The 26,114-nt window shown below is 42.2% G+C and overlaps 3 protein-coding genes across 5 annotated transcripts; all 3 read left to right on the top strand.

Moving 5' to 3' along the window:
• The first annotated feature begins 1,527 nt into the window (after positions 1 to 1,527).
• LOC100842047 (protease Do-like 7) lies at positions 1,528 to 15,254 on the top strand. 3 transcript variants are annotated; one of them, XM_024461335.1, is made up of 25 exons: positions 1,528 to 2,040; positions 2,130 to 2,200; positions 2,319 to 2,453; positions 2,982 to 3,040; positions 3,223 to 3,259; positions 3,408 to 3,533; positions 4,753 to 4,842; positions 6,056 to 6,121; positions 6,530 to 6,586; positions 6,706 to 6,771; positions 7,832 to 7,939; positions 8,092 to 8,172; positions 9,443 to 9,492; positions 10,056 to 10,221; positions 10,335 to 10,832; positions 11,650 to 11,832; positions 11,920 to 12,022; positions 12,169 to 12,339; positions 12,420 to 12,499; positions 12,568 to 12,621; positions 12,965 to 13,192; positions 13,684 to 13,899; positions 13,988 to 14,145; positions 14,562 to 14,673; positions 14,789 to 15,254. In XM_024461335.1, exons 1-25 carry the CDS (start codon positions 1,803 to 1,805, stop codon positions 14,963 to 14,965), a joined length of 3,330 nt encoding a protein of 1,109 aa, XP_024317103.1. In that variant the 5' UTR covers positions 1,528 to 1,802; the 3' UTR covers positions 14,966 to 15,254. The 3 variants fall into 3 exon arrangements, with proteins under 3 accessions (XP_024317103.1, XP_003572870.1, XP_024317104.1); XM_003572822.4 differs by lacking the exon at positions 12,568 to 12,621 and having other exon boundaries at positions 1,529 to 2,040; XM_024461336.1 differs by lacking the exon at positions 1,528 to 2,040 and having other exon boundaries at positions 2,162 to 2,200; positions 2,353 to 2,453.
• Positions 15,255 to 16,543: 1,289 nt separating this feature from the next.
• On the top strand, positions 16,544 to 18,324 carry LOC100841747 (basic proline-rich protein). Its single transcript, XM_003572821.4, has 2 exons — positions 16,544 to 16,863; positions 17,250 to 18,324. The coding sequence occupies exons 1-2, from the start codon at positions 16,806 to 16,808 to the stop codon at positions 17,933 to 17,935; spliced, it is 744 nt and encodes a 247-aa protein (XP_003572869.1). The 5' UTR covers positions 16,544 to 16,805; the 3' UTR covers positions 17,936 to 18,324.
• A 6,067-nt stretch (positions 18,325 to 24,391) lies between these two features.
• Positions 24,392 to 25,201, top strand: LOC100831436. Its single transcript, XM_003570173.4, has one exon. The coding sequence runs from the start codon at positions 24,506 to 24,508 to the stop codon at positions 24,926 to 24,928; it is 423 nt and encodes a 140-aa protein (XP_003570221.1). The 5' UTR covers positions 24,392 to 24,505; the 3' UTR covers positions 24,929 to 25,201.
• The last annotated feature ends 913 nt before the right edge of the window (positions 25,202 to 26,114 follow it).

Below are 26,114 nucleotides of genomic sequence, written 5' to 3'. Positions count from 1 at the left end.
TAACTATCTCTTTAAAAAAAATGGAGATATCATTTGGTTTCAAGTTCCAAGTGTTTGGTTGTTATAATATAGAGATACTAAAACCGTTCCGTTCCATTTCATTCATATACGAATAAATTGTCCCGTTTCATTTCACCTTACTCTACAACCAAACACTATCTTCAAGCTTCGCCGCTTTAGAGATTGGAACTCGTTGCTTCTAAAAGGGATAAGTATATTTTGATTTCTCATCCATCGGTGTAGTTTAGGTATCATTCATTTAATCTAATACCAATGAAATTTTGGTCCTTCTGCTTGTCAAACTGTATAAATCTAGTCTAGATTTGAGCTGTTTTGACAAACACATCGATGCTGAAACCACTCAAACTGTGGCCAAGGACCAAACTTAACTGGTCTTGTAAGTCAAGAGACCAACATTTTGTAGTCCAAGAATGGAGGGACCAAATCTTTCACAAACAAACAAAAATGTACTTGCATATTTGTTTTGGAAAATCTACACACAAAATCCCAGAACTATAATAATTATCAAATTTGCAACATGTGTATGAAATGAAAAAAAAATTATAGTGCGTGATTCTATGAGCATTATTACCCTATTAGTAAATGTCGCTTGTTAAAAAAAATTAGTGCTTTGCTTTTAAATTGTTTCCCAGCACACTTGAACTTGTGTCTGTTCCCGACAAAAACATTACTCTTTTCATGAAAACTAAAATCATAATAAATATTTGAACACGTGCATTCCAAATATTTGAAATATGAAGTTTTATTTTAAGCTGTTTATCTTTATTTTGAATTTTAAATAATTCACGTTTAAGGCCTCTTTGATTCAAAGGTATTTTGGATAATTATAGTCCTAAGGAAAATTCCCCCTACAACACATTTGATTTGCTAGATTTTTTTTTTGTTCCTATGAATTACTTCATGAGGCCCAATCACATGCAAATTTTTCTTTATTTATATAAAACTATGGTTAGCATCTAATCCTTCAAACAAGTTCATGCATTTTTCATGTGGTGCAATCAAATACAATACTCTCTCTCCGTTTCATAATTCTTGTCAAAATATTATATGTATCTAAACGCTTTTTAGGAATAGATACATCCATTTTTTTGGCAAATTTGAGACAAGAATTATGTAACGGAGGGAGTAGCTTTTACTATGCACACCTGTGTTTTGAATTCCTGCATGATGTAGCATGAAATGGCGTTCGGTTAAGATCCTCCTTGGTTTAGAGGAAACGATCCATGTTTTTTCTAGGAAGGAAATCATTCGAGGCTAAAAAGGAAGGAGTTCATTCATGTATTAGAACTAGGCCCAGCCTGCTGTGCCTAGGATTACTAAAGTCCGTAGACCCACAAAAGATGTGACCCCAGCCCAAATCATCCAGCTCACCTATTTTGCAGGCCAACAATCCGTTCGATTAACCCGGGGCCTAATCCAAATCCAGTGACTCGTGTAGTCGTGCAGGCAAAAAAAATCAGTTTCGTAACGCCCCACCGAGCACCGGGAGCATGACTCAGCTAGTGCGGCGCCCCACCCCACACCCCTTGCTAAAATCTCGTGCCGTCGGGCGACGATAGCACCAGACTACGAAGTCCAAATCCGCATTTACCAGCTCTCCACTCCCAACTCCCGGTGATCTCATCCCACCACGGCCACCGCATCGCTCGCGTGATTCACGACACAATCCCTCCTCCGGATTGAAGCTTCTCAGGCCGGGGAGCTCTAAACCCTAGTGGCAGCGGAGGGCGCTGCAGCCGACGAGCCCCGTCGGAGCCAGATCGCGGCCGCCGTTGCTGGTGATGGAGAGCCCCGCGAAGGAGGAGGTCGGCGGGGAGCTGGCGATGGAGATCGAGTCGAGCGTCACCGCGGAGGACTGGCGCCGCGCGCTCTCCCGCGTGGTTCCCGCTGTTGCCGTCCTCCGCACCACCGCACCGCGGGCCTTCGACACCGAGGTCGCTGGCGCTAGCTACGCTACCGGCTTCGTCGTCGACAAGTCCCGCGGCATCATCCTCACCAACCGCCACGTCGTCAAGCCTGGTATAGACCACATATCTGCCGATCCGACATCTCCTCGCCGTGTATCCATTTGTTCTCCGAATGACTCGTGTTATATTGTGGTGGTGTAGGGCCTGTGGTCGCGGAGGCGATGTTTGTGAACAGGGAGGAGATCCCTGTGTACCCCCTGTACAGAGATCCTGTTAGTGTTTGTTCTACAGTATTTGATTTGATTCTATTCCATTCTGTTCTGTTCTGTTTTGCTTACCCTGTGCCAATGCCGTAATGTTAATCCAAGTTTCCACTTCTTCTCAAAACAGGTACATGATTTTGGTTTTTTTCGCTATGATCCAGGTGCCATAAAATTCCTTAAGTACGATGAGATCCCTCTAGACCCTGAAGCAGCATCTGTCGGGCTAGAAATTCGTGTTGTCGGCAATGACAGTGGCGAAAAGGTTTCCCTAAAATCTAGTTCATTCTCTCACTGGGTTGCTGCGATGAACTGCAGTATTACAATGATATCGTTAGCCTCCACACCTTACATCAATTCTCTGTTGGATCATGGGAAGAAAGCACATTAGTTGGCTTCCACTTTACTTAGTTGTAATGTGAATATTGTTGATCTGGAAGGCACCTATTCAAGTAGTCAACACATCTGTGTTAACCAGAGTAGTAGATGAAAACATTTGGCATGATAAGCTAGAAAAGGAATTTGGAACAATTGTTTCCATCAGTCCTGGAATTGGAATAGAGTTCTATTTAAGCATTACAATTGAGATTGTGAGATGCTGGGGCGGATGTGAATTTCTGGTAACACTGGAAAAAAATACATTATCATGTATTTATACATTTTTAGGTTAGACTTGATGCAGTGGTTCATCCTTACAAGGACACATGCGAGAATTATGGCTATTTAACTTTGAACATTGCTTAAACTGTGTCGCATACTGTAAGACCTTCTGATTCATTTTCACTGGATTTAGGTTTCAATTTTGGCGGGAACACTTGCTCGACTTGATAGAGAAGCGCCTTACTACAAGAAGTATGCCTTTATTTTTGCATGAACTTGTTTTTATCATACGGGCTTATGATATCCTCTTTATGCTCTTCTCCATCCAAACGGAGCAGCTAGCCACCCCAAGCTAGTAGATAGTAAGATTGTTATTTGTTACACCATGTATTGCTGCATATGTTCTGACTTTCATTTTGCTAATTCTTTGGCAGGGATGGGTATAATGATTTCAACACATTCTACATGCAGGTGTTTCTCTTCAGCTACTCAACATTAAATATGTTATATGTATATTAGTTGCTTAAATTAATGGATTTTGTGTATCTAGAATGATGCTTACTGATTTGCTTTGCTTATAATGCGTTTGATTTTTTAACGTAGTTATTTATTTCTTCAGGCTGCATCTGGTACTAAAGGTGGCTCTAGTGGTTCCCCAGTTGTTGATTGCCAAGGAAGAGCTGTTGCCCTGAATGCTGGAAGCAAATCTTCCAGTGCTTCTGCGTTTTTCCTTCCATTAGACCGTGTAAGTAACATTAGTACACTGCTACCTCCTTGTGCTATATGAGATGTTCAGGAAGTATGTGATAACACATTAATCATAAGAAATGATACTGCTAGTTGAAACAACAGTAGGCATTAGAAAATTAGACATATGTAATCGTACTAACACTTATACTCCCTCTATAAAAAGAACTGGTCGCTGGAGCATTTTGTATGAACTGCCTAAAAAGTAGTCATCGAGTTTTAGGAGTCATCTAGCCTGTTTTGCCCACAGTACCTGCTGCATGCATGTTTATGCATTGAGTGCTTTCTATTGCTGCTTCCAAAACTGATGTTTGGGAACTCATCCTTTTTTTGGCTCTAGGAATACTTGTATCACTACACATATGGACTAGTATGATCGATCAATCTTGTACTCTAGGATTCGAAATAATATGACGAGACCGTTTGGGATTGTGCTGAGGACTCCATGGAGACAAACGGTGTGCTTCGGGGGTGCAAATGTTGTAGTATCACTCAACTCGAGTCGCAGTCAAAAAATTGGTGCCACTCATATGCAGGTGAAAAGCAACACGCTAGAGGACTGCGCAGTAGCCCAGTGGTGGGAGTTTAGCTGTGACTTTCTGCCGGCCAGGGTTTGATCCTGTGGACTACGATTTAACCACCCTTGTTATTTCTGTGGAAGAAACCTGGCTTTCTCGACCCTCACCCCCTTTTATACAAAAATATCCAGCTAAGGAGTAGAAAAACAAAATCTCAGCTGTAAATCAAAGATGCAAAAGGTAAGAGTCGATCTGTGTACCTCCTGATTGTGGAAGTTGAGAAATTGCCAAACGGTCTAGAACATCCTCCTGTAGTTATTTATGGTTCCTGTGTACTCAAGTTAATAGGGGCAGAATGGTAAACATACCGCTGTTATTCAGCCATCTTGGTATCATGAACCATGTCTAAAATGACCACCCTATGATACTGAAGGGAGTATTAGATTAGTTGGCTTACAGAAAATTTCATTTCAGGTAGAAGTACAAGAGGACAGCTTTCTCCTTAATAATGTCTTCCTTAATGTACTGTTTGTCATGTGACCTATGCACTTCAATTTACTGAAAAAAACACAAATGGAAGAATATATTCGAGTTTGACATTGTCTAAATACATAGAAATAGGAACATCATCATTGCTATTTATGATTGATCCTGTTCTAATCTTGTTTTGCTAACATCATCTGTGACAACTGTTTCCAGGTTGTTAGGGCACTCAATCTGATTCGTGATTGTTGGGATGGATTCGGTATCAAGCCAGAATCTGTTTATATTCCTCGTGGTACACTCCAGGTGCGCATGTTGTTCGACGATTCTATTGTTTGTATTAAGATAATATTGTTGTGTAAGCAGAGAGCTATTTTAGACATGGTGAGCAAGTAAATTTTGTAATCTGTTAAATCTGCATGTATTTAACCTTGAAGAACTTCAGCAGTGTAGCCTCTTTGCATATATTATATGTTGGAGAACAGAAGTCTAGAATGGGTCAACAAAATTGTAGAAAGGAAGAGTTAAACAAAATAAACCACTAAGAAAGCCCAGGCTTGCCACTGTTTTGACTGACTTGCCACTGTTGTTCACCACTTAAAACCGATGTTTAAATAGTGTGTAGTAGAAGCATACTATTGGAGTGTTTCTATACTGGATAGCGGCTAGTGGGCACAGCTCGGTTATGAATATTAAGTCGACCAACCAACTTGAAAGCAAAATATGTAGTATTTCAACAACTTGTTATTTTCCTTCTAGTAAGTGTTGTGGGGGTAAGGATTCAAATTATAAGGTCATGTTGGTTTGGAAGACACAACTGGCCACAACTCACTTAGGAAGGTTTGACCAATGCGGTTATCATTTGGTTTGTTGCCACACTTCTGGTGTGCTCATAATTCCTTAGCCTCATGCTTCACCGTTCATAGGACATATGTTTGCAGAACTTGCCATACTGGTGGTGGATGTTTTGCACCATAGAAAGCGTGGTGCACCACACTTTAGCACAAAAAGTTTGTCAATGTATGGCTTCAAACCTAACATGCTAGGTTTCTGTAATTTACAACAGATAGACTCTATGAAACCCTGTTATGTATTTGGAATGAAGTCCTGCTACGCACTGTATGCTATACCATTTGCAATGGTCAGGGAGGCCACAACTGTGCAAAGCACTACATCAACCATATTCTAGTTGCTGATACCCCTTGACCGCGGTATTTGTGCTCAAGCGCACTGCCTCGCTATTTAAAACACTGTTTGTAAACCATGGCAATTTGCAAAATCTGTCCATGAAAAATGCTCCCCTGTCCCTCCGTCCCAAAATAAGTGTCGTATCGAGAAATGTTTCATAGTGTAGATTCGTTCATTTTGAAAAAAATTGTGATGCTTATTTTGGTACGGAGGAAGTAGTATTTAGTTAACTAATTCTATTAGTCTATTTATAATCATAACTGGTGCTTTACTCTCTCCCCTAGTGTCGGACCTCATATTATTCCTATTCTATTTTCCGTCCTTTTGAAAGGTGACCTTTCAACACAAAGGATTTGAAGAAACTCGACGTCTGGGACTCAGGAATGAAACAGAGCAGGTATGCTCTTACATGTACTAGAAAGTATCCCCCTGCCCCACTCTTTGCAATTTAAATAGATGGGATCAGAATTCTGTCGCTGGAGTCAAGTTTAATTGCACGAACATAAGTTTATCTGTTCTTACTACTCCCTCCGTTCCATATTAAGTGGCTTTCTATTACATGTATCTAGATGCTTTTTAGATATAGATACATCCATATTTGGACAAATTTGAGTCACTTAATATGGGACGGAGGGAGTACTAATTATGACTAGTTACTGGTATTGTGATTATTTGTTGTTCTACTTCCAGCTGTAGTTTGGATGAAAAACATCTTCATTTTTCTTTCCATTGGAATATATTTTTGAATGCTAACCCTCCATGTTCTGAGATTAAGTACCAGAACTTGTCATTTTTATTTGTGCAGATGGTACGAGTTGTTTCTCCAGCAGGCGAGACTGGGATGCTGGTTGTTGATTCTGTGGTAATTTATACTAAGTAGTTCCAAACTTAAAAATGTATTATATGTCATTACCTAGCTGTCTGCTTCTTGAATTATGTCATTCTATGTCTCGCTGAAACTGGCGAGCTCTGTCCCTGCAGGTTCCGGAAGGACCTGCACATAAACATTTGGAACCTGGTGATGTGCTAGTTCGCATGAATGGGGAGGTCAGCATTGCATTAAAATTGGTTGCTATATTCACTCGTCAACTATGCAGGCTGATAACTTCAGTTACTGTAGTAGCAAATAAGCAGAAGATTGGCACCCAATGTTCTGTGTACTTAATACTAAAAACTGAAGATAATCCATGTGACATGGTGGATTGGTGGCGATATTTTCATTTTCCAAAAAAAATCAAAACACAGACAACCTTGAACCATTGGTAGAAAGGATGATATCATCTGTGTTAACAATAATCTAACAATTGTCAATTATTATGCTGCACCATGACAGTAACTCACTGCCATGTCATTTCTTGCATGTTGCAAACTTGCTCTTTGCTTCCATTAAGTCCTGGTCAAAGCTTATGGTCTAATAAATAACTTTACAGACCTGCCGGTTCTAGGAAAAGAATGGATGTATCTTTGTTCCAAAACATTTTAAATCAATTCCCAACTTCAAGGAAAATCACTTTTCTCCTTTATTTTCCCCTGTCCTGATATCATGTGACATCATTGGTTGTACTGCAACTTATCATCTCTACTATTATCATTAACAAAGTCTCTAACCTTCTATTGGTGTTTAGTGACGACCTTTGAAAATCTGCAAGTTAATGCACCTGATATAAATTTGATGTTGAAAATGTCACCTGTGAATACTCCAGAGCATCCCTCACTTTTTTCTGCTGTTGTATGGCTAGTGGGGTTCTATTTATCAAATGCCACAACTTTGCTTCTGAAAGCTATGAAGAGTTAATAATTTAATGTATGTTTAATATGTATTTTCAGTAGCTTATGAAATGGACAGCGTTTCCTCTGCACACCAATCAAAATTTTGGGGTTCTAAAGCGATGCACCACATGCCATCATTTTTTTTGATCTGTTGGTTTTGTGAAAACTATTTTTGTGGACTTTGAAGTCATTGCCAAAACATCTTGCCATAAACCTCAGTTGCCTATTGTTGACTATATGTTTTTCACTCATGCATTTTTATTTTATTTTAATTCGTCATACCTCGTACTCTGACTCAAGCATGTTCTTGCTAAGCATTTTACTAAACTACTTGCAGGTTGTAACACAGTTTCTCACAATGGAGACTTTACTTGATGACAGTGTCGGCAGGGAGATAGATTTGCAGATTGAAAGAGGTGGAGCGCCTTTAACAGTAAAGCTGGAGGTAGTTTGCAATTTTGACACATCTTATTTAATCTTTTTGATGAAGAACAGTGTATATGTATTACTCCTGTACTCCTATCGCATGATACAGCTTTTGTGACTGTCTTTTATAGAATAAAGTCAACGCCACATCATTTCATTTTCACTCTATAGGTTGAGGATTTGCACTCTATAACTCCAAATCATTTCTTGGAAGTCAGTGGTGCTGTCATCCATCCACTTTCATACCAGCAGGTAAGTTACCCTTGTTTCTTTCAGAGCTGATGCTCTCCCTGCCCTTTTAAGGAAAGATATGCATTTTTTTTTGTGCTGCATCTTAGAACATTTTAATGCGAATAGAAATTTAAGAGAGCAAGTGGGCATCCTCTATTCTTTTGCTGTGAGCAAGCCGAGCTTGAGCCAGCCAAGGTAGGTTCTGCTTGAGCTTCATACACCATACAAGCTCGAGTTGAGTTTGAGCGAGCCTGAGTTAGTCGTCGAGCTTGTATCATGGCTCAAGTAGGCTCATGGTCGACAAAGCTTGGCAACACAAAACCCCAGTTTATAGAAAAAGCCAGCAGTATAACACCTCGAATTCAGCAACAAACCACAGCCTATGGCCTAAAGAACAAAACAGGAAGCTTGCTTTCTCAAGGCTCAGTACGCCATTAGTCTTAATGCATCCAAACAGGGTGGAAAAGCTAATGTTCTCAGAATGTTGCTGGAGAGGATATTTGCCATTATCGTGTAATGGAGGATTCAGAGCGCCTGCCGATGTTTGCAGTGGTGGAGTGTCTTGGAGGCCTAGGCTACACAAAATTTAACTCTGCTATCTCTTAGTATGTTAGCTTGCCTGGCCTACTAGCTGCAATTATTTGGCCAATGCTGCATAATTAGCCCACGTATCAACTAGCTCAGCTCCTAGGTTCTCAGTGCTAGTCTCTACTACTATTAAAAGCGAGTCGTGGTGTCTCAACCGTCCAACTGGCTAAATCCAACGTCCCATGTCGAGCCAAGCTTGATTCGACCTTGTATGAGCTAATCTTGAGTAGCTTGGCGAACCTGGTTTTTTTTACAGTCATACTCTATTCCGTGTTCCCGTGTAGAGCATTTTATGTTGTAGTCAGAAACCGTCCTGGCATCCTTTTTTGTACAACTTAAACCGAACAGCTAGAGCAAAATGTTATACATTGTTTCTGCTTGTTGGTCTGTCTAATTTATTGACTGGCTGCACTCTGTTTGTGGAAATCCTGAGCTTTCGGCCCAATTAGGCTATTACATCTGTAAATCACAATTAGTCCACTTCAGTCAAATATTGAACGGAACTTGTTTTACTTTTCTGTTAGAAATGCTAATCTCGCCACTGTGGTCAGAACCTCAGAGGTGCGAAGTAATTGAAATTCGACTCATGATTACCTCATGTATTCCCTCCTATTCAAGCTCATATTAAAGAATACATATATACTGTTGCAGCATTTGTTGAAGTTTCACAATGGTACCAACTCATCTTTATATTGTATTTCAGGCTAGAAACTTCCGTTTCAAATGTGGTCTCGTATATGTTGCTGAGGCAGGGTAAGACATTTAAGTTTTAACTGTAATTGTGGATGCTACATTTCCTGGAAGGACACTGATGTGTATCTCTCATTCCAGCCAGCCCATTTTCAATTTAGTGTAGGGACAACTCCCTCTGGAATAGGCTAGTAGAATTGGCTTGCGTTTTATTCCAAGCAGTTGAAATTTGAAGAGAACAGTTTTTAATGATTGTTACAGATTATACCTGTCCAATTGTTTCATTTTCATGTTTGTGCAAAAGACTTAACTTTAGTGATTTTGACCACGTGTTTGTTAGCTGCAGATTATACATGTCCAATTGTTTCATTTTCATTGGCTTGCGTTTGAATGCCAAGCAGGTGCCATTTTGCTTACTAAATTTTAAGAGAACGATTTTTAATGATTGTTAGCTGCAGATTATACCTGTCCAATTGTTTCATTTTCATGTTTTGTGCAAGAGACTTAACTTTCGTGATTTTGACCATGTGTTTGTTAGCTGTTTATGGCCCTGAGTCTAAATATATGTGATCAATATCAAAGTAATCATCCTTTTTCAATGACTTATCCAACATCATGCAATGCAGGTACATGCTCTCTCGGGCATCAGTTCCACGCCATTCCATTATAAAAAAGTTTGCTGGAGAGGATATTGAAAAATTAGATGACCTTATTGCAGTCATTTCAAAGCTGTCTAGGGGAGCACGAGTTCCTCTCGAATATGTGAAATACACTGACCGTTATCGTAATAAGGTAGGAAAAACTTCCTTGGCAGCTTTATCATGACTCGTGATTAATCTTCCTTTAGCAAATATTGAGTTTGCGTAAAAAATACAACTAAGCCCTTGCCTTATTTGTGTGTCCAGTCTGTACTGGTTACAGTTGATCAGCACGGATGGTATGCTCCTCCTCAGTTATATACTCGAAATGACGCAACTGGTCTGTGGACTGCAAAATCAGCTATACCACTCGACTCTCCGTTTGTAGTTTCAGCTCATCGCAGTCATCTGGATGTTAACTCAAATTCTGTTTCACCTTTGGCTGAACCTAGTCCTATGGACCTCAAATGCCAGCATGAATCTGAAAATTCGGCAGATGGATGCATAAAAATGCAAACAGATGATGAGATTGGCATGGATGGATCCCACTCTGGTGAAGATTCCCTCGTTGAGAAAAAAAGGCGCCGGGTTGATGAGGATATAGCTGTTGAGGGAACTATATCATCTTATGGAGATTTAGATGACACAAAAGGTGGTGCTTTGAGGCATCCTTCCAGTGTGGAAGGCTCTGATCTTGCTAGGACAATATCCAGTAATGCATCATTGGCAGAACAAGTAATTGAACCAGCTCTGGTAATGTTTGAGGTGAGTAATATGCCAAAATCTACATTTTTTCTATGGAACTTTCATATAGTCATGGTTTGCATCAGCTCAAAATTTCATGTCCTGGCTGTAGGACTAAACTTTTAAGTTAGAATTAAGTTATTATGCTTTATACTATTTGCTCAGGTGAAAGAAAATAAAGAGCTAGCTTATGAATAAATAAGGGACAATGTTTCACTTGACAGTAATAAACTTTTCATTGTATTTTTACTGTTTGTGGCTGAAATGATTGACAGTAATTGTTTTTTAATTTTGCTACTGTCTTACATGCTGTTCTTTTTTCTTGCACATATCAAGGGTGAGATCTTGGTTTTATCAAAGATTATACTTATTTCCTTGTCTTATTTTGTTTAAACCTTTAGTGATGATGATTTTCGTGAGGGAAGGAGGTCTACATTCTGTAGTTTATATATCTTACTTGTGGTGTTATGCTTTCATACCACCTACTCTCTGCAGTCTAATGGTGCTAATATTCAGAAAAACTGAAAACGTGACATCATCTTTAGAAATTGAACAAATAACAAATAACATGAAGATATTGATGGTTAGCCAATGACACCTATGCCTGTATAACAAAGTTGCATTACCTGTTATCATGTGCAAATATCATGTTTTTTCCTCAATGCTGATAAGTCAGTCATTTCTTTTGTGTCTAGCTCATTTACTTTCATAGCTGGGTATTGACTGAACTCTTATTATGTGTATCATTATAGTACAGCATAACCTGCGGTTATTGGTTTCAGATGTCGTGCTCGTGCTTGTACAAAACTTGACTTACCTGTATCTTTACTTTTTTTAGGTGCATGTGCCACCAATATGCATGCTTGATGGAGTGCATTCTCAACATTTCTTTGGAACCGGTGTGATAATTCATCATTCCGACTCTCTAGGCCTGGTTGCTGTCGATAGAAATACAGTTGCTGTATCTATCTCTGATATAATGCTTTCTTTTGCTGCATATCCCATTGAAATACCTGCAGAAGTATGAGCTCTCACCACCCGTTTTGTTGATTATAAATGTAAGGCAGACCGACTTTCTTAATAGTAGCTTCTGATTTTTCGTTTTCAGGTTGTTTTTCTGCATCCTGTTCATAATTTTGCATTAGTTGCTTATGATCCTTCTGCACTGGGAGCTGGGGCATCTGTTATTCGAGCTGCTAAGCTTCTTCCTGGTTTGTTTTCTTACTGCTTCCTTGTATTTCCCAAAGCTACATTTGCCAAAGAGAGAAAGCAAATTACACAAGTATTAAGTAATATGGTTACTGACTTGACAACCATTTTCTACTGTTTTGTTTTTTGAAATCTTGGATATATGAAGAACCTGCCTTGCGCCGAGGAGATTCCGTCTACCTAGTTGGGCTGAGTAGAAGCTTACAGGCTACATCAAGGAAATCAACCATAACTAATCCTTGCACAGCTGTTAATATTGGCTCAGCTGACTGCCCACGATATCGTGCAATAAATATGGAGGTCATTGAGCTCGATACTGGTACTTTCTATGCTCATTTCAACTGACCTACGATCTCACGTCTCAGTATTTTCATTTATACTGAAACCATGTTTATTTAGATTTTGGTAGCTCATTTTCGGGTATATTGACGGATGAGCAGGGAAGAGTTCAAGCATTATGGGCGAGCTTTTCCACCCAGGTTAGTTTGTGTTGGGAGTTGTTCACCTTAGCCTGTTTTTGTAAGTAATTATGCTCCCATGTTCTCAGGAGCATGTAGTGAAAAGAAAAAAGAAAAGAACAAAACGGCGGCTTACACGCAAGGTTAGCCGCTTGATATCTCGAACATCAAGTAAATGGGCAATTGAATAAAAATAATACTCCCTCCGATCCATAAAAAGTGTCGCCCACTTAGTACAAAATTTGTACTAATTTAGTACAAAATGGGAGACACTTTTTATGGATCAGAGGGAGTATATTTACATGTAAAGACCCTAAATTTCATCTAAATGTTTAAGCAAAGCAGATAAATTCTTGCAGTAAAAAAAGCAGTTAAATTCCTTTAATCACTACTTTTAATGCTTGTAAATAACCGTGTAATGGTCTACACCTAATTGTTGGCTCTCATGTTGTTGATGTGTAATTCAACCCCTCATTTTTTGTGCAGCTCAAATATGGCTGTAGCACTTCAGAGGACCATCAGTTTGTTAGGGGTATACCAATATATGCAATAAGTCAAGTCCTTCAGAAGATAATCTCTGGCACTCCTGGACCATTTCGTCTTATCAATGGAATCAGGAGACCGATGCCGTTTGTCAGACTTCTGGAGGTGGAACTTTATCCAACTTTGCTCTCCAAGGCAAGAAGTTATGGATTGAGTGATAACTGGGTGCAGGTAATCAGCTTACCGTTGTCTTAATCTTGTCCAATATTGTTCTACCTGACCTGGCAAACATGTATCGTGGATTTGTGCTGCAAAGCCTGAATGTTATACTCCCTCTGTTTCATAATACAAAGCCTATTAGGTTTGGTTACGACAAGGCTTTGACCAAGAATTACTTTGTTAATATATATTTCATATGACATGAAATTGATATCACTAGATTAGTTCTCAAAAGTAATTACTGATAATTGTGATTTCACGTATAAACCCCATATTAAGATAGTAATTCGTGGTCAAAGCCTTGTTTAGTGAAACCTAATACGTCTTATATTATGAAAAGAAGGGAGTATGTGCTTATATCAATGTGGCATTTCATCGTCATGGATAAATATTGATGCTGAGTTGTTCACTGACAGTTACCTGCAATTTTGGGTGGGACCAGTCCACTACCTCAGTGTTTAGATACCTAAAACATTTATTGTTCAATATGATTATCTTTGCAGGCTCTTGCTAAGAAGGACCCGGTGCGAAGACAAGTTTTGCGGGTCAAAGGTTGTTTGGCTGGATCAAAAGCGGAAAATCTTCTGGAACAGGGTGATATGATTCTTGCTATCAATAAGGAACCAATTACTTGCTTCCTTGACATCGAGAATGCTTGCCAAAAGTTGGACCGGTCCATCGATTCAGATGGAGTGCTTAACATGACAATATTCCGTCAGGTAAGGACCATCTATCACAAATAAACTTCTTTTAGAATTGCCAATTGCAACATTTATCATTATTATAACTGTGTAAACATTCGAGCAGGGAAAAGAAATCGACCTCATTGTTGGAACAGATGTAAGGGATGGTAATGGTTCAACACGGATGGTGAATTGGTGTGGATGCATAATTCAGGATCCGCATTCAGCAGTGCGTGCACTTGGTTTTTTGCCTGAGGAAGGTCATGGAGTTTATGTTGCTAGGTGAGGGACATGTTTTTTTACAACTTTTACCCGCAATACTGGAACCAACTGTTATGACTTGGGAGTTGTAACTTTAATATTTAATTGGAACTATAAGCCTGTGTAACTTCAATATGTAGTGCCGTTTTAATGATTGTGATTTGCCCCGATATCATCACATGTCGCTGAGGTCTTATCTGCTTTTCTTGAAAAAGCACCCATCATCTGGCAGTGTTGTACCATCAGTCCGATACTGTTTTCTCTAAATCGGTAAATCCTAGTCGTAGTTCAAGTCCACACTTGGTGTGTATTCATTATATTTCTCCACAATATACTCTTTACATGATTATTTATTATATAGATGTTAGGTTTGCAGTCATAAGCATATTTTAGATACCCATTGGGAATTTGGAATGAGCAGCAGAGTTTTTATGCAGATGGTGTCATGGAAGTCCCGTACACAGATATGGTCTCTATGCTCTCCAGTGGATAGTTGAAGTTAATGGGCAACCAACTCCAGATCTGGAGTCCTTTATACAGGTGGTGAAGGTATGCGAATATCAGTATCAGCCTTTGGTATATTCCACTCCGTTTTTTTGTTGGTGTACCTGGTTCACATGCCATTTTATTCGAATTAATACCGTTGACTTAACCTTTTCTTCAGGGATTGGAAAATGGTGAATTTGTTAGGGTGAGGACCGTCCACTTGAATGGAAAACCTCGCGTGCTTACTCTGAAACAAGACCTTCACTACTGGCCAACCTGGCAGCTCACTTTTGAACCGGAGACTGACACATGGCAGAGGAGAACAATAAAAGCGCTGCAACCAACTGCAGCTTGATTTCTTATGCTGTGTTGTGATAGTTTCGTTGTGTCTTCTGTAGGAAGGCTAAGCATGAATGTGAGGAAATCGGAAATGTAGGTGAGCTAACATCCTGCATAAAGCAGGGTGAACGGTGGGCATTAGGTTATAGCATGATTAATTCATAGATATCATATGGATTTCATTGCCTGTGGATAATTGGGATTGCTGGATGTGCCTTTTGTATACCTATTGTTACATTTTTATTCTTCTGTAGAAGCAGTAAACAATCAGCTTTCTAGCCTCACTACACCCTTCTTTTTGTGAAGCACTTCGTTTGCAATTTGGATATACTAGATCAGATGTCCAGCCATTCAAACTCGGCAGCATAATCGAATGTTTTGCATCTATTGTAGGCACCCAAATAGTTAGCAGCAGGGTTTATCTGGCAAAGCAATGTGTTTATCTGTAGATTTCAGCTCTATGACTTAGGTCCTGTTTGTTTGGGTTTCTGATTCAGCTTTTGGTGCTTCTAGCAATCTCAAAAGCACTTCTCCCGTTTACACATGAAGCTGAGAAGCACCTCCGGACTTGCTTCTCAGCCAGAAACACCAAAAGCACGTCCGGAGGTGCTTCTCAGCTTTATGTGTAAACAGGAGAAGTGTTTTTGAGATTGCTAGAAGCACTAAAAACTGAAACAGAAGACCAAACAACAGGGCCTTAATGCTCCACCTTACTGCATTTGTCAAAGTAGGGTATGTACGACGTGAGAACATAGCCACATCACTTGCATCGTTATGTATTACACATATCAAATATTGATGCTATAAAAACTTGGCACATTCCATACCCTAAGTGACATGAAAAACTTGTTCGTCAGTCTAGACGCCGATCTGTCCAGATTGCAGAGACGAACTGAATGAGTAGGTGGGCGTCCCTGATGAACTTCGTTTCCTGAAGCCTAACTTAGCAAACGATGATAGGATGGCACTTGCCAGCAAAAGGAATTGTTCAACTCATTCCTATGAAAAAAAAAGTTATCTTTGATTCATGGCTCATTTTTTAAGAACACATAAAATCAATACGATTTCTACAAAATCATTTTATTAGTTCCTGTAAACCAAATGTTTGTACTCCGTACATTGATTTTTCCTATGAAATTCTCAATCTTTTATATTTCCGCAGAAAAAACTCTGCGGGATGAATATAGAAAAAACTGATGTCCATGATGCATGGTTGGCTAGCCAGCGTCGGTTCGAACCTCGGCTCTACCTTAATTAAACTGATGGTCTGGTTCGTGTGCTAGAGCCTAGACATGACCAATTTAAAAGAGGATAAAACTGTTTACTCGTGCCTAAACTCGAGCAAGTCAGCACGCAAGCAGGACAGAGCAGTCGAAGCATCGATGCAACCTCACCATGATCCTTTTTATGCAACGCGTGACAAATGTAAACCATGCAGAAAAGAACCTTTATGATCATTTATCCAAAGTCAGAACGTCTTAATTTGCTGCTCTGAAACGCATGTCTTTGGGAGGAATATATTCGGCCACCACTAGTTTCTCTCGGGTCTATTAGTATCCGCGAAAACGAGGGCCACCCCTTTATATGTGTTGTGCCACTTTCAATCGATGCCTTCCCCGGAGAGAAAAAGAACCGTTTAGGTAGGCGCTCGTTGTTGCTAGATTCCTTCTTCCTGCTAGAACCAACCGATTATACAAGCTTTCATTTCTCTTTAAATGACCCGTTTCTGCCGTTCCTTTGCTGCGAACTGAAGGAGGTAGCAAATAGCATGTATCCCGCGCACAAACCCGGTCGACGGGCACACGCTCGCCAATACCAAAACCAACACCAAAGCCGTGCGAGATAGGGAGCGAGAGATGGGTTGCTATCCCCTCCTGGGCAAGATCGTGTCGAAAGTGCTTGGGAAATGCAACGGTATGAACTATGAAACGAAGTACTAGAGCTCTCTTTGCTCCTTCTCTGCTGCTCTTCGGATTGTTCATTACTCATTAGCCCCCGGTGTTTGTTGAGAGCTCTTAGTTTGGCTCACCGATGTCGATCATCATTATTCATCAAGCAGGCGTGACGTTAGTTTTTGCATGCTAGAAGAAACCTATCCCCGTACTACCTCTCATATATAGCACATGTTCGGTTGCCACAATTGAGTTTTACTATTAATCATGTTCAAGTAATCTCACATATAGTATGTAATCCAAGAATACCAAGTTTTCGTATCATACTATGTTTTCTCTGAGATCGTTTTGTTCGTAACATGTTGTATCACCGGCTAAGATTAGTGAGTTTGTGGCGACAATACGCAGGGCGTGGCGACGACGAGCGATGGAGGGAAGAGCGGATGAACTACGCCATGGCCTACCCGCCAGGCCCACCCACAGAGACGCACTACATGCGGCCCGTGGCAACCTCCGTGCACATGGTCCCACCGAGCCCGCCACCCCAGCAGCCTCCGCCGCAAGGCCCAACACCAGCACAAGCAGAGCCCCAAGCCCAACCCCGAGCCCAAACACCACCAGCCCAACCCGAGCCCACGCCCGCGCCCGAGCAAGCCGCGCAACAAGCGCCGCCCGAGCAGCCGAGGCAGCAGCCGAAGCGTGGCAAGAAGAAGCCGCCGCGCCGCGTCCGGTTCGGCCCCGAGCAACCTCCCCCACCACAGCAGCAGCAGGAGCAACATCAACAGCAAGAGGAGCAGCAACAACCACCGGAGCACGCGCCGGCCCCGGAACAACAGCAGCAGGGTCAGGGCCAGCGTCATCAAGGGTACGGGGGAGCGGCGGGGCCGCAGGGGCACTTATTCCCGTTCCGGTACACGCCGTCGCCGCTGCCGAGGTGGGAGGCGACGCCGAAGCGGCACGAGTACTTCTCCGGGGAGTACCGGTACAGCTACCCGACGCCGGTGAGGGAGGGCATCTACAGCATCGCCACCGACGCCAACAGGCTCACCACCATCTTCAGCGAGGAGAACCCCAACGCCTGCGCCATCGTCTAGTGCGCGCGGTCGGTGGGTCGGCCAGGGAATCGGGTTCTCTCGCGCGCCGCGCCGGCCGGCCGTACGTGCATAATTCCGTCCGCCCGTTCGCTCTAATTTGCCTAATTGGAGGGGGGAGAATCCGGTTCCCCTTCTCGAAGGTGCTGTGCAGTTACAGAGAAAGAAAAGCGGGGATTGTTCGGTGGGTATGAATGATGAGATATGAGATGAACATTCGCGTGCTGTGTGCTGTTCGGCTCCATCGTACGTACCGCATCTGCTCTTTTTCGCTATGTTTCGTTTCGTTGCGATGCCAAAGCAAAGGGATCTGTCAAAGATTATTAGTTGCCGGCAAAGAGAAAGATATAAAGAATCCGTTCTACAAAAAGAAATTTTGAGACGAAGAACAACATGTGTGTAAAGAATCCGTGCATTTTTTTTAGCGTGAATCCCTGCATCGAACAGTTCTCCGGTACCCATAAGAATATGGGACGTTTATTGTTCAAGATCTAACGTGCAGATACTAACATACTTCTGGGTTATAGAGCAGTATATGATACTATTGGGCTAAACGGAGCATCTAATTAAGCCCATGGCTTAGTCCTGCACGACCTGCACAGCCCACGGCTATCCTTGACGTAGACATCGTCTTCTACAAGTCCGGTGGACAGGAGCTAGCACAGGACAGGAGGAGAAGAATCGTCTTTCATCTCGTTTTTTGGTGGGCGAATTCCCGAGCTAACACCATCCACGGCCTCGCCTTGCTATTATCGTCCGATTTTTGCCATCCCCGAGCTCCCTCTCTCTCACCTTAGATCAACCCCCCTGCTTCATGTGACCTCTAATGGCTGCCTCGTCTTTTCTCTGTCACGTCTTTTCTCTGTCAGGTCGTGATATTTGATTCGGGGAAATTGGAGGGGGAGAGGGGGAGCGGCCGCCGCCAGAACCTCGCCGCCGGTCTCATGGCTTCTCCTGAACAGGGGAGATGGAGAGATCGAAGAGACGAAGATTTTCACGTCAAATCTCGTGTACTCATACCGAGCTAGACGATGAGAGTAAATGGGCTTTGACCCATTAGAATTGCTATTCACGTAAAAAATGAAAAAAAAAATTAAAAAATCAACGGTTTTTTCACACCTTAACAGTATAGGGGTACTGTGAAATCTCTCTTTTCTAACTTTATATGCGTTTTCGTACGAGGACATTTCACTTTACGGTATCCAGTCCTCTTCCTGACGACACCTCCAACAATACTAGTAGCATCCATTAACATTTTCAGAGATCGTATCAGCTATAGGATATCTACGGGGCGAATATCCGTACCGAATCACCCCAGATCATCAGCGTGGTGTGAGATGCAGTAGTAATCTGTACATGGACGAAATGGCCGAGCTGTATATCCTGTATGTGCAGAAAATCAGTAATTGATCTACAACTTGCTGCTTGGGTTTGCTATGACGAACGAACATGAAGACCGACTCTGCTGAAACGGAAAACAGGATATTGGTCCGAGATTCAGAGTAGCACCACCGGCCGGAGTCGCATTTCCGCTGCGGCCCATAGAGCGAGCCCGCGTGCGGCGGCGTGCTGAACTGCTGATGGTGGAAACAAAAGATCGCGTCCCGGCCTGCCTGCACCAGTGCACCATTCCAGCTTAATTGGACCTTGTTGAACCACCCCCAGCTATCCAGCGGAAACAAACGAACAAAACGGCCCGGCTTTAAGACAATCTGATCATCAACCTGAGCTTAAACTGTAAGACAATGAAAATGGAACTGAACGGGGCCTTTGGCTCTAAAAAAAATTATCTGATCATCAACCCCCAGAGACCAGGCCTCACTGCTGACTTCAGACAGCAAGCATATGTCACTGGCCGAGGAAAATCAAATCATGAAACAATTTGATCTTAACTCCGGCTACAGGTTCAGGCAAGAGCACTCGACTTGCAGATCAGTTTTAGTGCGTTACTCGGGCTTGGTCCTTGCTGACCGGCCTCAAAGCTAGCCTCAAAACATTCACCAAACGTCGCGCATCAAGCCGTGATCAATAACTAGTTAATTGCTTCCATCCGATCGACTATCCCAGTGGACGTATCTTTGCCATACTACAGTTCTTCTCCGATCTTCCACTACGGTTTACTGGTTTAGTAGGCTTAGCTTGAGTCAACTCCATCGATGGCTCACGGCTCATCGCTTCCGAGTTCCGACATCAATCAATCAACCTAGGCAAACATACATCTATCACCGTCTCAATACAACACGGCTGAGAATAGAAGCAGTCAAAAATACCTGAAAAATTAAAAAAATGCCATATATTTATTTCAAGGCAGCTTTAATATGCATGATTTACTAGGCTAGGGGGATGTTCACTAATTAAAACTGCCACCTAAAGTGATTATTTCAGGCAGCCAACTCAAAGTGCCTTGTATCAACTTACGTGGCATAGTGTCTTTTGCTAACCTTTTTGGCATTGTTATCGTGGCATAGTGTCTTCTCCTAACCTTTTTGACATTGTTATCTATACCCGGTTATTGCGAGCTATTCCATCCGTTTCTAAATATAAGATGTTCCACCTTTGTTCTAAATCAAATTTCATCAAATTTGATTAAATTGGTTTTACTGAATCTGTCATGATATACAAATTTCATCAATTTGTTATTGTATATGTTGGTATATTTTTTTTATAAACTTTGTCAAACTTTAAAAAAATCACTTAGATATATCCATTCCCAAATGTACGGAATTCTACTTTTATTTCATGTCAAATTTCTTAAAGTTTGACTAAAGTTGATGGAAAAACGTATTCAACAATATAAAAAATTCAAATAAGTATACTATGAAAAAAAATCATGATTTTTTTTCTGAAAAAAAGGGTGTTCCTAAGTACCGTATATATCATGAATCCTGATGGATTTAATAAGACTAATATAGAGACGTAAATATTGGTAGATTTTTTCAATAAATTTGACTTAGTAGAATATTACGACTATTTATTTTTGAGGAATATCACTTCTTATATTTAAAAACAGAACGATCAAATCAATTATAATCTTGTACTTCCTCCGTGTCAAAATAAGTGACGTGAATTTATATAAGAATTTATACAAAATCACGTCAGTTATTTTGGAACAGAATGAGTACTGTTTAGAAAAAGTAAAGTAACTGCGCCCTAGCGTGGTACGCGAATGCGCAGTGCAGTTACAAACCGGCCCAGCCCGTACGAGGCCGAAAGCCATCAAAAGGAGTGGTCACTACTAGAAGGCGCGTATGCAGTTTCCCTGTCATGTCGCTGCTTGCTGCTTGCGCACAGCGATCTACGCGTCGCCGTCAGGGATAGCAACAAGGCGTCAGAACACATTAAACTGCAGGGGCAATTGCCAGTGCCATTGGCAAGAAGGATAACCACAGAACATCGCACAACTCGGCATGATGCGATGCGAGCAGAGTCAGCCCGTAGTAGTTTCCGATCCGCCGCGCACAGCTGAGCACTTGAGCAATGGCACGCAGTTGTGTTAATGTGTTTTCACTGAAAAGAACGACTTTGGATCATTGAATGAGAATTGGAGAAATTGTGTAGATTGACACCGAACACTGCCGTTTACGGACAGACATACACGCCTACAGTAGCACGTACGGGGATTAGTTGCACGCTCATTTGAATTGAATCGAGCAATCAATCAATCAATTGGCAATATGCACGTACTGTACTTGCTAGCTTAGCTTAGGTTGCCATTCGTGAACAAATTATTGCTAGCCATTCCAATCAAATGAGAAAAAACAAATTAATGTCCATGCGTGTACATGTACGATCGGTATATGGACGGGACATCAACTGTTAAATGCGGCCCCATGCTCTGGCCAACACACCTAGCACCTAACGTCGTCGAGAAACAGGTCGATGCAATAAACTAGAGTGGTCTCAACACCCCTTAATTCTGAAAACAATGTTATATCGATGCTGATTGATCACCTTACTTTATTCCTAATTCATGCAAAGATGGCTACGGTTCGTACCTGTACCTGCAGGGCGAGGAGCTAAGCTCCTCTCTGATTGTTGTCATGGCAACAGGGCAAAACATAACAAAGGACCGCGCGAAAGCAAGTCAGATTTGTATACATAACATACCGACAGAACGGCCTTTTTGAAAAGAAAATCAGAATACATATACAGATCGACAACCTGTCTCACACGCAACGCATCATCATCACGCTGAAGTCGTGCAATCCGGTTTCCGTTGGAGCACCAGCTGCAGGGAAAACTAAAGAAATATCCGAAAGCAAACCAGTAATGATTTAGCACAGCTTATATAATGAGTGTTGCAAGGCCATCTATAATCCCTTTCATGATGATGATGATTTGGTGCTCAACCGACTGGCCTCTGCATGATTTCACGAAGAGTTTTTGCTGCATGCATGCATCTGATGAGGATATTATTTGTTGCTATAATAGCACCACATAAGTTTAAAAGTTGATTAGTGTTGACCAAAGTGGCAGTTAAGTAAGGAATGTGCAGCCGACCACCTCACATCGGTTGTGTTTAAATTTGCAACTTGAGCCAGCCTGGGATCAGATCACTGCTAGTGTTCAAATTAATGGCCCGGGGAGTCGACCAGAGTTGGAATTGAGCTAGTGGAGCAAGAAGAGAAGTTTCATCTTTGGCCCACAGTGCCACCACTGCACCACCACTGCACCACACCACTTGGATTCGGCCAAATCATGCTGAAAGCCTGAAACCACGCTTGGATTCGGCAACTCATGCAATACTCGCAGTTCATCAAGCATATCTTTTCAGTTTAGAGAAGAGGAAAGTTGATCTACAGACACGATGGAATGAGATCAGCGTTTGTCTGTTTCCCTCCAAAAAAAATTATCCGGAAAAAAGAAGAAGATGCGATCGATCCAGTATGCGACAAGGTCAGTGGACTCGATCATCGTTCCACCACGATCACAAGATCAAGCAGGTATAGGTCGGCCTTTCCCGTGTTAGAAATGGACAGCAAATGACGAGCATTTGTGCCCCCTCCGCTATGTGGCGCACTCAGCTCGCGGCTAGCTGGAGCGCGGCACGCAACGCAACTTCGCCACTCTACAACTGGAACCTGATCACTTGAGAAGTTGAGACGTACACCACGCTTTCCGCCCCCCCGCCACGCACGCACAAGTGCACAACCATCCAGTTCACGCGCAACACATGTTGGCATCATCTAGTGCCGGCACTTCAGCACTTGGCAGCATGCCTGCAGTTACTAAATATTTGTCGCCGTTTTAGCGCAGGTTTCATCTGAAACTGAAAATGAAGGAAGAAGTATTGCGAACAATAAGAACCTAATTCATCTGAATCTATGAAAACTTGCGTAATTGGAACTGATTGTTTTTTCTAGGATACTAAAAAATCAGTCCGGTATAGTAGAGAGCTAACTTCGTAGCGAGCAGAAAATGTTCATCCATTGTACGGGCCAAAGTACAGTACTCCTTCCATCCAACAAAAAATGTGTCAACTTAGTCCAAATTAAAATGTATTTATACACTAAGTCATGTCTAAATACATCTAAATTTTAACAAACTTGAGACATCTTTTGTTGGACGGAGGGAGCACGTAGTATGCAGAGAGTTTTTTTTTAGGAATAGGATGCAGAGAGTTAATACAAAGACATGTCGTCGCTGCAGGTAGGTAGTATAGATCTTATCTAACCGAGTTCGTGCGATCCGTACTATGCGTGCAGAGAGAGATGGTCGGGTCAACTTTAGCAAGCTCACTTAATTAATTATCATGTGCACGTAAGGATTCTCAAGTCTAATCCTGCATTGGGCTGCTACGTCCATTTAAACAAACGGGGTACTACTATTCGTTCCGCCTAACATTTTCCGTTCCAGAAAAAAATTAGGCCGTGAGTTGTATATTTACCCGATGATTTGACTTGACCGGCCAGCACCATATGTAGTGGACTCGAGTCATTCATTATGTATGTTATGGTCAGTACTAGCAGCCAGCCATGAATACTTTTGTGTGGACAGCTGCAGCGGGAGATCCAGTAGGACACACTGTGCTCCTTCCATCTTCGGAAAAATACTACTCCAAGTCTCCAACCAGTAAAAATTGGCAGCTTATTTGTCACACCTAATTTCAAATTTTCAACCGTCAATTCCCAAGCTTTCAATAAACAAAGTCGCCCAATTATGCTCTAATTTAATCCAACTGCCAACAACAACACGGACCTGCATGTCTATCAGAACTGCCACCACACCCATGATGACATGTAATTCTGCCACCCACGAACTAAAAGTCCATCACCATCACTCCATTAACACGCCCACAAGTAGCCAAGCCATCCATTGGCGAACAAGAAGATAATCATAATCAGATCAGCGAGGGTCTTACTACAGTGGTGTGTGATTAATAAGTTCATTAACTACTCAAACCGTCCTGAGAGCCCCGACCGGCTTGTTGGACGGACGCGTCAGCTGAGCTCCGGGGCTCTCGCTCTCGGCCGCTACAAATACCCGCCCACACGACGCACAGCGGCAGAAGCAAAGCGCACGAGAGAGTGATCAGAAGCCAAATCCTTCCAAGGACACGGAGGAGCGAAAAGAATGGGCGTGAGCCTGGCGCAGGCGGTGGCGGCGCTGATGGGCCGGTGCGCGCGGCGGCTGTCGCGGGCGGCGCACCGGCTGCAGGCGCGGGTCGGGCCGGGGCTGGCCGCCTCCTTCTCGTCCGGCGCCGTCGTGCCGTTCGTCGGTGGCAGGAAGAGCAAGAAGAAGGCGGCGCTGCCGTGGACGAGCAAGAACAGGAGGAGGACAAGGAAGCCCGCGGAGGAGTGGAGCTTCGAGGAGGATGTGGAGGATAGCGGGGTGTGGAGGAAGGAGATCCTGATGGGGGAGCGGTGCCAGCCGCTGGAGTTCTCCGGGGCCATCTACTACGACGCCGAGGGCCGCCGCCTCGGGGCCCCGCCGCCCCCGCGCACGCCCATGCGCAGCCCGCTGCCGGCATCCATCAAGCTCGCCGCCAACGCCTGAGCTCACTCATCGTGGTCGATCTCCCAGCAGCAGCAGCAGCTGGCTCCAACTTATTTAGAGCCAAGATCAAGATGCATGCCCTCTGCTCCCTCTCTGCCTCTGCTTTGCTAGCAGCTAGTGTACATGGTTCTCTTCTCTGTTTTTGCTTTTCTTTCGTAACAGTAGGTGCTGTTGTGCTCGATCTTGGTTTTGTTCTTCTTTTGCCATGTAAAAGAGGGTGTTTATGGAAGCTTACCTTGCACTTCTCCACAAGTTTATCGCTTTCACTGTCTACTACTCTGCGTTGCTTACAAACAAGCGTGGCTTTTATTTTGCTATATCTTCTTCTTATACCCTACTCCCTCTGCTCCACACTTTCAAACTATAAGATGTCGCGGTTCCGTTCTAAGTGATTTTTTTTTAAGATTAGAAAAATCTGCCAACATCTATAACACTAATTATCTTTTATCAAATCCATCGTAATATATATCTTGGCAGTATACTTATTTGATATTGCATATATTAATATATTCTATTTTTATATAACCTTTGCCAAATTTTAAAAAGCTTAACCAGCATTTAAAACGTAGTAGATCCAATCATAAATTAAGAAGGTTTGTACAAAAAGAAAAGAGAAAAGAAGGGGGCTTGGATTAATCAACACTTGCTATATGAATAGGAGAGGTTGAGGCCATGAGGGTTCTATCTTAAATTGTTGTCGAAATATTACATGTATCTAGACGTTTTTTTAAGAATAGATACATCTATATTTGAACAAATTTGAGTCAAGAATTTAGAATCAGAGGGAGTAGCGTTTTAGGGATAGAACTGTACGAGTCTGAGGTCAATTCACCACGATAACAACATGCATGGTGTATGTGGTCAAATCGTTATGCCGTAGCTCAAGCTCCAGTTCCGAACGCATGGCCGATGGCGTGTTTCGGGCCTAACCGACCAACTTACACAAGTTTATGGACTTCCAGATGTGCAATTTGTGAGGTTAAGGGAAATGTAAATACAGAATGAATTACCCGCAAAAAAAGAGAACGAATTGTGCTCATCGTCTCATGATTAGCGATCATCAATTTATGGACTTCCTCAAACTTGCTGCTTCCCTCCTCTAGATAACTAGATTAGCGATCATCAATCAGACAATCACGCAATGAGCAAATTTCCTGCTATATCTGTACCCGACTTGACATGTACT

This window comes from Brachypodium distachyon, chromosome 3 (assembly GCF_000005505.3).
Source record: "Brachypodium distachyon strain Bd21 chromosome 3, Brachypodium_distachyon_v3.0, whole genome shotgun sequence".
In the NCBI taxonomy this organism is placed as follows: Eukaryota; Viridiplantae; Streptophyta; class Magnoliopsida; order Poales; family Poaceae; genus Brachypodium; species Brachypodium distachyon.
This window is presented reverse-complemented; position numbering and strand designations above follow the sequence as displayed.

Bases quoted from the DNA above. Each gene is read 5' to 3' on its own strand.
- LOC100842047 (XM_024461335.1), top strand. From the start codon at position 1,803: ATGGAGAGCCCCGCGAAGGAGGAGGTCGGCGGGGAGCTGGCGATGGAG. The intron at 3,260-3,407 runs GTGTTTCTCTTC...TTATTTCTTCAG, and splicing joins TCAACACATTCTACATGCAG to GCTGCATCTGGTACTAAAGG. The intron at 3,534-4,752 runs GTAAGTAACATT...AACTGTTTCCAG, and splicing joins TTTTCCTTCCATTAGACCGT to GTTGTTAGGGCACTCAATCT.
- LOC100841747 (XM_003572821.4), top strand. From the start codon at position 16,806: ATGGGTTGCTATCCCCTCCTGGGCAAGATCGTGTCGAAAGTGCTTGGG. The intron at 16,864-17,249 runs GTATGAACTATG...GACAATACGCAG, and splicing joins AGTGCTTGGGAAATGCAACG to GGCGTGGCGACGACGAGCGA.
- LOC100831436 (XM_003570173.4), top strand. From the start codon at position 24,506: ATGGGCGTGAGCCTGGCGCAGGCGGTGGCGGCGCTGATGGGCCGGTGC.